The following is a 13,089-nucleotide window of genomic DNA, read 5'->3' on the forward strand; positions in this document are numbered from 1 at the left end:
TATCCTGCAGTTATGGTAGCCTCTGTAGTTTGGAGGGGTTTGTAGGATGCGAAGATATTTGGTTATTGAATGTTTGTTTTCTATATGTCCATATAGTCATTATGTCATATCGACGATCAAATTTTATGGAGACGGACGATATGTTCCTCCAGTTTGAGGAGGATTTAGATAACATTGCGGGGGGGGTCGTCATCTGTGGGCGACAATACGGGTGAGTCTAAGATTTTTCTTCATTTTTAACTTACAAATATTTCATGTAGGGGTTTCTAACTTTATATGTTATTGTCTATTTATTGAGCAGGGTCTTCTTCTCAACAAACGACTCCGACTCCTAGGAGACGTGCGCAGTCTCGACTCTTGGAGTTAAAGCGCCACGTTGCAATAAATGGGCGCATTCTGATGACGATCGCCCCTGGAGCGGAGAAGCCTATTTCTCCACACGCCGTTCGCTTCAGCCAGGCGATAGGCGTGTGCGTGCGAAAGACATTTCCCGTCCGTTTTCTTAAGTGGGCGGACGTTGGGAGAGAATACATTGAGGTCGTCAAGGGCGACCTCCAAGTAATTAAATGCACTACACATTTATATATGATTTCATTTGAAACATATCTAACTTTAACCAATATAATGTGTTATGTTTGTAATGTGCAGCGATTGTTTGTGCTTGATTTCAATGATCAAGCAATGAACAGGTTTGTTGAGCATCAGATGTTCACGACCTTTAAAGAGTTTCGGGCCGACTGTCATAGACATTTCAAAAAGTACAGCGACTCGGAGGAGGCTCGTGCCAACCCACCAAACGCATTGGTTGGACGTGATGAGGATTGGCACTTCCTCTGCGACCATTATATCAGCCGTGCATTCTAGGTATTTGTCATGATTAATTATGATAACAAGTTTTAATATGTATAAGAAATAAACAATATAATTGTTTTAATGCAGGAGCAATCACGGACAAACAAGGCTGCTAGACAGAAGCAGCCTTACAATCATAGTAGCGAGTCCAAGTCGTTTCTACAACGACAGTATGAGCTCGCTGAAAGAAGAGGGCAGCCGGTCGATCGTGTGGAATTGTTCCGGGAAACACACGTTCGAGCTGGGACATTCGTGTCACAGGCCGCCGAGGATGCGCATGTAAGTTATACCCTTATTAATTATCCACTTTTATTATATATTTTTGCGCGTTACGTAACATAATTTTTAAATTTGTTGCAGAATCAAATGCTGGAACTCCAATCCCAGCCTACCCCAGAGGGTAGTCAGCCACTCTCTGAGGATGAGATATGCGATCAGGTGCTGGGTAGACGACCAGGCTACTCAAAAGGCCCTGGTTGGGGACCCAAGCCGAAGGCCCGCAGAACGAAAAGTGCAAGCAGTTCGTCGACATGTTGTTCGCAGTCCACACAAAAAGAGATTGAATTACAAGTTAAACTTCATGAAGCTTTGGAACGGATTGAAGTACAAGATATAAATCACCAAGCATTAGTTTCAAAAGTGGAAGCTATGAAAAAGATGATTGAAGACCTAACTCGTGCACAACAGGGACCACCACATGATCCCTAGCTCTGCGGTACGTCGTATATGTCTCTATTATTCTTAAGTTTTTGCAATATATGATTATGTATTAAACTTAGTTATTTTTATACCATTTTTAGGACCGAAGGTGTAGAATGACCCGCATACGCACCTCGTTGGGAGATTTTTCATTATGTTTATGTTTTTTCTATATTGAGAACTATATTTTGTTGTAGTCAACTTATTCGTATTATTAATTTTAATTCTATTTTTTTAATTTGTGTTTGTATATTTATTAATTTATTTTAATTTAATCCAAAACGTCGCGAAATTTTTTTGAGCAATCCGAACATCATTGTGAATGTTTGAGCAAAATATTATAAGGAAAAAAGTAAAAATAAAATATTTTAAAAAATATATAAAAAAGATTTCCCGACGTTCATTACGTCGGGAAAAAAACGTCGGGAATAAGGTTTTCCCGACGCCGTCGATGCCGACGCATCTCCCGGCGTCGGGAAAACCTTTCTCGACGCCGTACCAACTCGGCGTCGGGAAAGCCTCTCGCGACGCATTTCTCCCGACGTTCTTCCCGACGCCGTTTTGTACGTCGAAATATCTTTTCCCGACGTATTTTGCATTTTTGCTGACGTATTTGTGCGTCGGGAGTACCCCCGTCTCTTGTAGTGAATAATTAAGATAGTCAGTTTTAAACAGTAAATGACGTTATTACGTAAAAGTGACTATTTCATGGTTCTATTTTATGTAAACCTTTTACATAGGATGCCCCCTCTTTCATGTCTCTACGTGAACGATTTAGGATTACATCGTTTGTATTATCTACAAAGTGGGTCGTAGCCATAGTATCTCTAAATAAGGCGCCAAACCTTTATTTATATACTATAGACTATTTAGGCTATTTACTCGAACTTAAGCCATATTTATGTCTCTACATAAAGTTCAAGTTTACTAAAAATAGCCTTGGGATCTTAGTTTATTGAATTTAAGATTATAGTATTCATTTTCTCAATAACGACTTTATTGAATAGAATATGATTACAAACTACGAGTTTTAGGACATAAATTCAAACAAGTATAGGTCGGGAAGCTAGCTCGTTGGAGGGAGAACAAAGGTGCAACCTAGAACGATAAAAAGATGGCCTACGCTCTTCCAACGAGTGGCAAACGCTCGTCTGGTGTCAGAAATAACTGAAAATGCATTTCAGCAAAGGAAACGGGCTAAGCTCAATGACTTCTGGTGTTTGTCCCAGGAAAGTGCGAGTAAGAATGACCCGGACTAAGTTTTTCCATCGCGGGGGTAAAAAGTGGTCCTGCAACGGTTTCTTTGTTCTGTATTGTGTTAGTCATAAGCGTTCGAGCTTCGAGACTCATACTTCGAGGACTTCAGTCTACATTTTTGGTATTGACTCATACTCGTTTTTCCAACGGATAGGTCGTGAAGCGAGCTCGTTGGAGGGAGAACAAAGGTGCAACACATAATGATAAAAAAGATGGCCTGCTCTTCCAACGAGTAGCGAACGCTCGTCCAATTTTAGAAACAACTGAAAATGCAATTCAGTGAAGGAAACGGGCTAAGCTCAAGGACTTCTGGTGTTCGTCCAAGGAAAGTACGAGCGAGAATGCCCCAGACTCAGTTTTTCCTTTGTGGGGTAAAAAGCGGACCTGCAACGGTTTCTTTGTTTTGTGTTGTGTTGGTCATAAGAGCTTCGAGCTTCGGGACTCATACTGCAAGGACTTCAGTCCACATTCCTGGCATCGTCCATAATCCATTTTCTGAAAGCTGAGGTCGGGAAGCAAGCTCGATCGAGGGAGATCTAAGGTGCAACCCTGAACGATTGAAAAGATGGCCAATGCTCTTCCACGGAGTGGCAAACGCTCGTCCAGTGTCAGGAACCACTGAAAATACTTTTCAGCGAAGGAAACATGCTAAGCTCAAGGACTTCTGGTGTTCGTCTGAGGAAGATACGAGCGAGAATGCCTCGAACTCAGTTTTTCCTTCTCGGGATACAAAGCGATCCTGCAACGGTTTCTTTGTATCGTGTTGTGTTGGTCATAAGCGCTTCGAGCTTCAGGACTCATACTCCGAGGACTTCAATCCACATTCTTAGCATCGTCCATAATCCGTTTTCTCAAAGTATAGCTTGGGAAGCAAGCTCGTTGGAGGGATAAATCAGGTGTAACCCAAAATGATCGAAAAGATGGCCGACGCTCTTCCAATGTATGGCGAACGTTCGTTCAGTGTCAGGAACCACTGAAAATGCATTTCAACGAAGGAAACAGGATAAGCTCAAGGGCTTCTGGTATTCATCCTAGGAAAGTGCGAGGGAGAATGCCCCGGACTTAGTTTTTCTATCGTGGGGTAAAAAGCGGTCTTGCAACAGTTTGTTTGTTTTGTGTTGTGTTGGTCATAAGCACTTTGAGCTTCGGGACTCATACTCTGAGGACTTCAGTCCACATTCCTTGCATCATCCCTGACCCGTTTTTGCAAAGTATAGGACGGGAAGCAAGCTTGTTGGAGGGAGAACTAAGGTACAACCTGGAACGATAAAAAGATGGCCGAAGCTCTTCCAACGAGTGGCGAACGCTTGTCGAGTGTTAGAAACCACTGACAATACATTTCAGCGAAGGAAACGGGCTAAGGTCAAGGACTTCTAGCGTTCGTCCCAGGAAAGTGCGAGCGAGAATGCCCCTGACTCAATTTTTCCATCGCGGGGTGAAAAACGGTCCTGAAACGGTTTCTATATTTTGTGTTTTGTTGGTCATAAGCGCTTCAAGCTGCGGAGCTCATACTCTTAGGACTTCAGTCAACGTTCCTTGCATCGTCCCTCACTCGTTTTACCAATGTATAGGTCGGGAAGTGAGCTCGTTGGAGGGAGAACTAAGGTGCAACCCGAAACGATAAAAAAGATGGCTAATGCTCTTCTAACGAGTGGCGAACGCTAGTCCATTGTTAGAAACCACTGAAAATGCATTTCAGCGAAGGAAATGGGCTAAGCTCAATGACTTTTGGTGTTCCTCCTAGGAAAGTGCGAGCGAGAATACCTCGGGCTCAGTTTTTCCATCGCGGGGTAAAAAGTTGTCCTGCAACGGTTTCTTTGTTTTGTGTTGTATGCGTCATAAGCGCTTCAAGCTTTGGGATTCATATTCTGAGGACTTCAGTCCCCATTCCTGGCATTGTCCTTCACTCGTTTTCTCGAACTATAGGTCAAAAAGCGAGCTCGTTGGAGGGAGAACTAAAAGGCAACCAAAAACATTTGAAAAGATGGCAAATACTCTTCTAACGAGTGGTGAACGCTCGTTCGGTGTCAAGAACCACTTAAAATGCATTTCAGCAAAGAAAACTTTCTAAGCTCATAGACTTCTAGTGTTTGTCCCAAGAAAGTGTGAGCGAGAATTCCCCGGACTCAGTTTTTCAATCGCAAGGTAAAAAACGGTCCTGCAACGGCTTCTTTGTTTTTTGTTGTGTTGGTCATAAGCGCTTCGAGCTTCGGGACTCATACCTCAAGGACTTCAATCTACATTCCTAGCATCGTCCCTCACTCGTTTTCCTAGAGTATAGGTCGGGAAGCGAGCTCGTTGGAGGGAGAACTAAGGTGCAACCTGAAAGGATCGAAAAGATGGCCAATGCTCTTCCAACGAGTGGCGAATGCTCGTCCGATGTCAAAAACCACTGAAAATTCATTTTAGTGAAGGAAACGAGAGAAGCTCAAGGACTTCTGGTGTTCGTTCTAGAAAAGTGCAAGCGAGAATGCCCTGGAATCAGTTTTTCCATTTCAAGGTAAGAAGTCGTCCTGCAAAAGTTTCTCTATTTTGTGTTGTGTTTGTCAAAAGGGCTTTGATCTTCGGCACTTCTACTTTAAGGATTTCAGTCTACATTCCTAGCATCATCCCTCACTCGTTTTCCTAGAGTATAAGTCAAGAAGCTAGCTCGTTGGACGGAGAACTAAGGTGCAACCCGGAACGATTGAAAACATGGCGAATGCTCTTCCAAGGAGTGGCGAACGCTCGTCGCGGTGTCAGAAACTACTTAAAATGCATTTCAATGAAGGAAACGGACTATGCTCAAGGACTTTTGGTGTTCCTCCTAGGAAAGTGCAAGCGAGAATGCCTCAAACTCAGTTTTTACATCGCGGGGTAAGAAGCGGTCCTGCAACGGTTCCTTGGTTTTGTGTTGTGTTACTCATAAGCGCTTTAAGATTCAGGACTCATACTCTGAGGTCTTCAGTCTATATTCCTCACATTGTCCCTCACCAGTTTTCCCAAAGTATAGATCGGGAAGCAAGCTCGTTGGAGGGAGACTAAGATGCAACCCAAAATAATTGAATACATGGCTAATCCTCTTCCAACAAGTGGCGAACGCTCGTCTGGTATCAGAAACAACAGAAAATATATTTCAGCGATGGAAACTGGCTAAGCTCAAGGACTTCTGGTGTTCGTCACAGGAAAGTGCGAGCGAGAATACCCCGGACTTAGTTATCCATCGCGGGGTAAGAAGCAATCCTGTAAAGAGTTCTTTGTTTTGTATTGTGTTAGCCATAAGTGCTTCGAGCTTCGGGACTCATATTCTGAGGATCTACATTCCTGGCTTTGTTCTTTACCTGTTTTCCCAGAGTATATGTCAGGAAGTGAGCTCGTTGGAGGGAGAACTAAGGTGTACTCCGAAACGATAAAAAAGATGGGTAATGCTCTTCCAACAAGTGGCGAACGCTCGTCCAGTGTCAGAAACCACTCCTGGCATCGTCCCTCACCCATTTTTCCAAAGTATAGGTCGAGAAGCGAGCTCGTTGGGGGGAGAACTAAGGTGCAACATGGAACGATAGAAAAGATGGCCAATGCTCTTCCAAAGAGTGGTGAACGCTCGTCCAGAGTCAGTAACCACTGGAAATCCATTTTAGTGAAGGAAACGAGCAAAGCTCAAGAACTTCTGGTGCTTGTCCGAGGAAAGTGCGAGCAAGAATGCCCCACACCCATTTTTTCCATTGCGTTGTAAAAAGCGGTCATGCAATGGTTTCTTTGTCTTGTGTCGTGTTGGTCATAAGTCCTTCGAGCTTCGAGATTTGTGCTCTGAGGACTTCAGTCTACATTCCTGGCATCGTCCCTTACCCGTTTTCCCAATGTATAGGTCGGGAAGCGAGCTTGTTGGGGAGAGAACTAAGGTGCAACCCGGAATGATCGAAAAGATGGCCAATGCTCTTCCAACGAGTGGCGAACGCTCGTCCTGTGTCAGAAACCACCGAGAATGCTTTTCAGCGAAGTAAACAGGCTAAGCTCATGGACTTCTGGTGTTCGTCCTAGGAAAATGCGAGCGAGAATGCCCCGCACTTAGTTTTTCCATCGCGAGGCACAAAGCGATCCTACAACGGTTTCTTTATCTTGCGTCGTGTTGGTCATCGGCGCTTCAAGCTTTGGGATTCATGCTTTGAGTACTTCAGTCTACATTCCTTGCATCGATCCTCACCCATTTTCCCAAAGTATAGATCGGGAAACGAGCTCGTTGGGGGGAGAACTAAGGTGCAACACGGAACGATAGAAAAGATGGCCAATGTTCTTCCAACGAGCGGTGAACGCTCGTCCGGTGAATGCTCGTCCGGTGTCAGAAACCACTGAAAATCCATTTCAGTGAAGGAAACGGGCTAAGCTCAAGGACTTCTGGTGTTTATCCCAGGAAAGTGCGAGCAAGAATCCCCGCACCCAGTTTTTCCATCGCGGGGTAAAAAGCGGTCCTGCAACGGTTTCTTTGTATTGTGTCGTGTTGGTCATAAGTGCTTCGATTTACAGGACTCGTGCTTCGAGGACTTCAATCTACATTCCTAGCATTGTCCCTCACCCATTTTCCCAAGGTATAGGTCGGGAAGCGAGCTCGTTGGGGGAAGAACTAAGGTGCAACCCGGAATGATCGAAAAGATGGCCAATGCTCTTCCAACAAGTGGCAAACGCTCGTCCAGAGTCGGAAAGCACTGAGAATGCATTTCAGCGAAGGAAACAGGCTAAGCTCAAGGACTTCTAGTGTTCGTCCCAAGAAAGTGCAAGCGAGAATGCCCCGCACTCAGTTTTTCCATCGCGAGGTATAAAGCGAACCCACAACGGTTTCTTTGTCGTACGTCGTGTTAGTCATCAGCGCTTCGAGCTTTGGGACTCATGCTTCGAGTAGTTTAGTCTATATTCTTGGTATCGTCTCTCACCCGTTTTCCCAAAGTATAGGTCGGGAAGCGAGCTCGTTGGGACGAGAACTAAGCTACAACCTGAAATGATCGAAAAGACAGATAATGCTCTTCCAAAGAGTGGCGAACGCTCGTCCTGTGTCAGAAACCACTGAGAATGAAATTTAGCGAAGGAAACGGGCTAAGCTCTAGGACTTCTGGTGTTCGTTCCAGGAAGGTGCCTGCGAGAATGTCCCAGATTCAGTTTTTCCATCGCGGGGTAAAAAGCAGTCCTGCAACTGTTTCTTTGTTTTGTGTCGTGTTGGTCATAAGCGCTTCGAGCTTTGGGACTCGTGCTCCAAGGACTTCTGTCTCCATTCTTAGCATCGTCCCTTACCTGTTTTCTTAAATTTTAGGTCGGAAAGTGAGCTCGTAGGGTGCGGAACTAAGGTGCAACCCGGAACGATCGAAAAGATGGCCAATGCTCTTCCAAAGAGTGGCGAACGCTCGTCCGGTGTGAGAAACCACTGAAAATGCATTTCAGTGAAGGAAACGGGCTAAGCTCAAGGACTTCTAGTGTTCGTCTCAGTAAAGTGCGAAAAAGAATGTCTCAGGAAACGGGCTAAGCTCAAGTCCTGCAACTGTTTCTTTGTTTTGTGTCGTGTTGGTCATAAGCGCTTCGAGCTTCGAGACTCGTGCTTCGAGGACTTCAATCTCCATTCTTGGCATCATCCCTCACAAGTTTTCCCAAAGTATTGGTTGGGAAGTGAGGTCGTAGGGCGAAGAACTAAGGTGCAACCAAGAACGATCGAAAAGATTGCCAATGCTCTTCCAACAAGTGGCGAACGCTCGTCCGGTGTCAGAAACCACTAAGAATGCATTTAAGCGAAGGAAACGGGCTAAGCTCAAGGACTTCTGGTGTTCGTCCCAAGAAGGTGCCAGCGAGAATGTCCCGAACTCAATTTTTACATCGTGGGGTAAAAAGCGATCTTGCAACGATTTCTTTGTTCTGTGTCGTGTTGGTCATAAGCGCTTTGAGGTTCGAAAATTGTGCTTTGAGGATTTTAGTGTGCATTCTTGACATCGTCCCTCATTCGTTTTCCCTAAGTATAGGTTGGGAAGTGAGCTTGTTGGGGGAGAACTAAGGTGCAACCCGAAACAATCAAAAAGATGGCCAATGCTTTTTCAACGAGTCGCGAACGCTCGTTTGGTGTCAGAAACCACTGAAAATGCATTTCAGCAAAGGAAACGGGCTAAGCTTATGGACTTATGGTGTTTGTCCCAACAAAGTGCGAGCGAGAATGCCCCGAACTCAATTTTTCCATCGCGGGGTAAAAAGCGATCCTGCAACAGTTTCTTTGTTTTGTGTCGTGTTGGTCATAAGCACTTTGAGCTTCGAGACTCGTGCTCCGATAACTTCAGTCTAGATACCTGGCATCAGCCCTCAATCGTTTTCCCAAAGTACAGGTCAGGAAGCGAGCTCGTTGGGGGGAGAACTAAGATGCAACCCAGAACGATCGAAAAGATGGCCAATGCCCTTCCGACGAGTGGGGAACGCTTGTCCAGTGTCAGAAACATTTGAAAATGCATTTTAGCGAAGGAAATAGGTTAAGCTCAAGGAATTCTATTGTTCATCCCATGAAAGTGCGAGCGAGAATGCCCCGGACTCAGTTTTTCCATCGCGAGGTAAAAAGCGGACCTGCAATGGTTTCTCTTTATTTTGTGTCATGCTGGTCATAAGCGCTTCAAGCTTCATGACTCGTGCTCCGAGGACTTCAGTCTACCTTCCTGACATCGTACCTCACTCGTTTTTCTAAAATATAGGTCATAAAGCGAGCTCGTTAGGGGGAGAACTAAGGTGTAACCTGAAACGATCGAAAAGATGGCCAATGCTCTTCCAACGAGTGTCGAACGCTCGTCCGGTGTCAAAAACTATTGAGAATGCATTTCAGCAAAGGAACTGGCTAAGCTCAAGGACTTCTGGTGTTCGTCCCAGGAAAGTAGGAGGGAGAATGCCCCAGACTCAGTTTTTCCATCGTGGGGTAAAAAGCGAACCTGCAATGGTTTCTTTGTTTTGTGTCGTGTTTGTCATAAGCGCTTCGAGGACGTTAGTCTACATTCCTGGCATCGTCCCTCACCTATTTTCCCGAAGTATAGTTCGGGAAGCAAGGTCGTTGCAGGGAGAAGTAAGGTGCAACCCGTAACGACTGAAAAGAAGACTAATGCTCTTCCAACGAGTTGCAACGCTTGTCCGGTGTCAGAAACCACTAAAAATACATTTCAGCAAAGGAAACGGGCTAAGCTCAAGGACTTCTTGTGTTTGTCCCATGAAAGTACGAGCGAGAATGCCTCAGACTTAGTTTTTCCATCGTGGGTTAAAAAGCAGTCGTGGAACGGTTTCTTTGTTTTCTGGCGCGTTGGTCATAAGCGCTTCGAGCTTCAAGACTCGTGCTCTGAGGACTTCACTCTACATTCCTGGCCTCGTCCATCACCCATTTTCCCAAAGTATAGTTCAGGAAGTAAACTCGTTGGGGGGAGAACTAAGGTGCAACCTGTAACGATCGAAAAGATGGCTAACGCTCTTCCAACGAGAGGGGAATGCTCGTCCGGTGTCTGACACCACTGAAAATGCATTTAAGTGAAGGAAATGGGCTAAGCTCAAGGAAATCTGGTGTTCACCCCAGGAAAGTGCGAGCGAGAATGCCCCAGACTCAATTTTTCCATCGCGGGTTAAAAAGCGGTCTTGCAACGGTTTCTTTGTTTTGTGTCATGTTGGTCATAAGCGCATCGAGCTTTGAGACACATGCTCTGAGGAGTTCATTCTACATTCCTCGCATCGTCCCTCACCTGTTTTCCCAAAGTATAGTTCAGGAAGTGAGCTTGTTGGGTGGAGAACTAAGGTGCAACCTAGAACGACCGAAAAGATGGCTAATGCTCTTCCAACGAGTTGCAACGCTTGTTTGGTGTCAGAAACCACTGAAAATGCATTTCAGCAAAGGAAACGAGCTAAGCTCAAGGACTTCTGGTGTTCATCCCAGGAAAGTGCAAGCGAGAATGTCCCAGACTCAGTTTTTCCATCGCGGGTTAAAAAGCGGTCCTGCAACGGTTTCTTTGTTTTGTGTCGTGTTGGTCATAAGCGCTTCGAGCTTCGAGACTCGTGCTCCAAGGATTTCAGTCTATATTTCTGGCATCGTCCGTCGCCCATTTTTCCAAAGTATAGTTCGGGAAGTGAGCTCGTTGAGGGGAGAACTAAGGTGCAACCCGTAACAATCGAAACGATGGCCAATGCTCTTCCAACGAGTGGGGAACGCTCGTCCGATGTCTGACACAACTGAAAATGCATTTAAGTGAAGGAAACGGGCTAAGTTTAAGGACTTCTGGTGTTGGTCCCAGGAAAGTGCGAGCAAGAATTCCTCGGACTCAGTTTTACCATCGCGGATCCATTGGGTGTACATTCAGAAGTAAAAATGCATTTCAGTGACGGAAATGGGCTAAGCTCAAGGACTTCTGGTGTTCGTGCCAGGAACGTGCGAACGAGAATGCCCCTGACTTAGTTTTTCCATCGCGAGGTAAAAAGCAGTCCTGCAACGATTTCTTTGTTTTGTGTCGTGTTGGTCATAAGCGCTTCGAGCTTCAGGACTCGAGCTCCAAGGACTTCAGTCTACATTCCTTGCATCGACCCTCACTCGTTTTTGCAAAGTATAGGTCGGGATGTGAGCTCGTTTGGGAGAGAACTAAGGTGCAACACGGAGCGATCGAAAAGATGGCCAATGCTCTTCGAATGAGTGGTGAACGCTCGTCCGATTTTAGAAACCACTGAAAATACATTTCAGCGAAGGAAACATGCTAAGCTCAAGGACTTCTGGTGTTCGTCTCAGAAAAGTGCGAACGAGAATGCCTCTAACTCAGTTCTTCAATCGCGGGTTAAAAAGCGATCTTGCAACAGTTTCTTTTTTTGTGTCGTGTTGGTCATAAGTGCTTTTAGCTTTAGGACTCCTACTCCGAGGACTTCAGTCTACATTCCTGGCATTGTCTCTCACCTGTTTTCCCAATGTATAGGTCGGGAAGCGAGCTCGTTAGGGGTGATGGAAAAAACAACAAAGGGCATGCAACAGCAGAAGAAAAATATCATGCTTTACTCTATATGCATCTAAACGATTTAGAAATTAACATGCAACTACTAAAAGATAGACCTAAATGAAGAATATAAAAAGTAAACGATGAGCTTACCTTTGTAGTTCTCAACTTCTTCTTCGTTCCAAAAAACTTCTCTACCTGTAGATCACAAGCATAAAACAACCACTATGTTGACTTACTAATCTTAGGACCAAGAACTGAGTAGTGGGACTTGTTTTATATGAAGTAAATCTTTTAGAGAGAAGGATGGAGGTAGGTGTATCGTTAAGATAATTTTTTTTATGAGAATCATCATCATCTTCTCATTCTGAAATGAGAGGTTTATATAGAAAAATCACATGCAAAATGCATGCAATTTATTTCATATAGTCTCAACACCTAATTAATCCATCAAATATTTAATGGAATTAGTGGCTTCTAATTCATTATAAGCTGCCACATTTCCCACTAACATTTAGTTAATAAGAAAATTAGTCAAAGGACAATTTGGTCATTTGACCAATTAAGTCAAAGTCAAACTTTGACTTTTCTTAGTCAAAAGTCAACTAAGACTTGTTGCTAATTTACCCGTCTTGACTAATTCTAACCTTCGGAGTATGAATCCGAATTCATTTTTCTAAAATTCAAATCATATTTGAATATAAATTCCGGTCAAAGTTTTGTTTTTCCAAGTCAAAAGTCAATATGTTGACTTTTACAACTTTGATCATTTCAAAACTTTCCAAGCTTCTAAATATGAATCTATATTCGTATTTATTTAAATCATATTTAAACAAAAAGCTTAAAGTTTATATCTATCGACTTATATCTTATATATTTGTCAGTTTCTCTCTCTTTTCCTAATTCGAACAATTCGAGTTACTTCAACATATTGTTCTTAGTTGAATCCATATGAGCTAGTAGGAGAACCTAATGAACCTATAGATCATGGGCTCCAACGATTCAAGTTAAACTAGCTAAACTCTTTTAGACTAAGCTTAATCAACATTCGTAAACTAAAGAGTTATTCCACTAAAGACTCTTAATTGTACTCCCCTCACTATAGATATGTTTTTGTCCACCTGATATAACCATGATGAGTAAGTTGATCCTTCACAGGTAGTTCGTAATCTTGGCTGGGTCAAAATACCGTTTTACCCTTGAGATTACATCTTGCTACATAAGACCCACTGATCCACTATTAAACAATTGGTTTAAGGTCCAACCTATAAACCTGAGTTTTCCAAAGCGGGGTAAAAAGCAGTCCTTCAGCGGTTTTTTTTGTGTCGTGTTGGTCATAGGC

The 13,089-nt window shown here is 43.9% G+C and overlaps 1 protein-coding gene across 2 annotated transcripts; it reads left to right on the forward strand.

Annotated features, from left to right (window-relative positions):
• The first annotated feature begins 715 nt into the window (after window positions 1-715).
• LOC127150450 (uncharacterized) lies at window positions 716-1,698 on the forward strand. Of its 2 annotated transcripts, XR_007822766.1 has the most exons (4): window positions 716-864; window positions 940-1,131; window positions 1,213-1,567; window positions 1,653-1,698. XR_007822766.1 is itself a non-coding variant. In XM_051088220.1 (3 exons), the coding sequence occupies exons 1-3, from the start codon at window positions 815-817 to the stop codon at window positions 1,466-1,468; spliced, it is 498 nt and encodes a 165-aa protein (XP_050944177.1). In that variant the 5' UTR covers window positions 716-814; the 3' UTR covers window positions 1,469-1,666. The 2 variants fall into 2 exon arrangements, 1 of the variants encoding a protein (XP_050944177.1); XM_051088220.1 differs by having other exon boundaries at window positions 1,213-1,666.
• The last annotated feature ends 11,391 nt before the right edge of the window (window positions 1,699-13,089 follow it).

The sequence above is a fragment of the Cucumis melo genome, chromosome 8 (assembly GCF_025177605.1).
Source record: "Cucumis melo cultivar AY chromosome 8, USDA_Cmelo_AY_1.0, whole genome shotgun sequence".
Taxonomy (NCBI): domain Eukaryota; kingdom Viridiplantae; phylum Streptophyta; class Magnoliopsida; order Cucurbitales; family Cucurbitaceae; genus Cucumis; species Cucumis melo.

Bases quoted from the DNA above. Each gene is read 5' to 3' on its own strand.
- LOC127150450 (XM_051088220.1), top strand. From the start codon at position 815: ATGAGGATTGGCACTTCCTCTGCGACCATTATATCAGCCGTGCATTCT. The intron at 865-939 runs GTATTTGTCATG...GTTTTAATGCAG, and splicing joins ATATCAGCCGTGCATTCTAG to GAGCAATCACGGACAAACAA. The intron at 1,132-1,212 runs GTAAGTTATACC...AATTTGTTGCAG, and splicing joins AGGCCGCCGAGGATGCGCAT to AATCAAATGCTGGAACTCCA.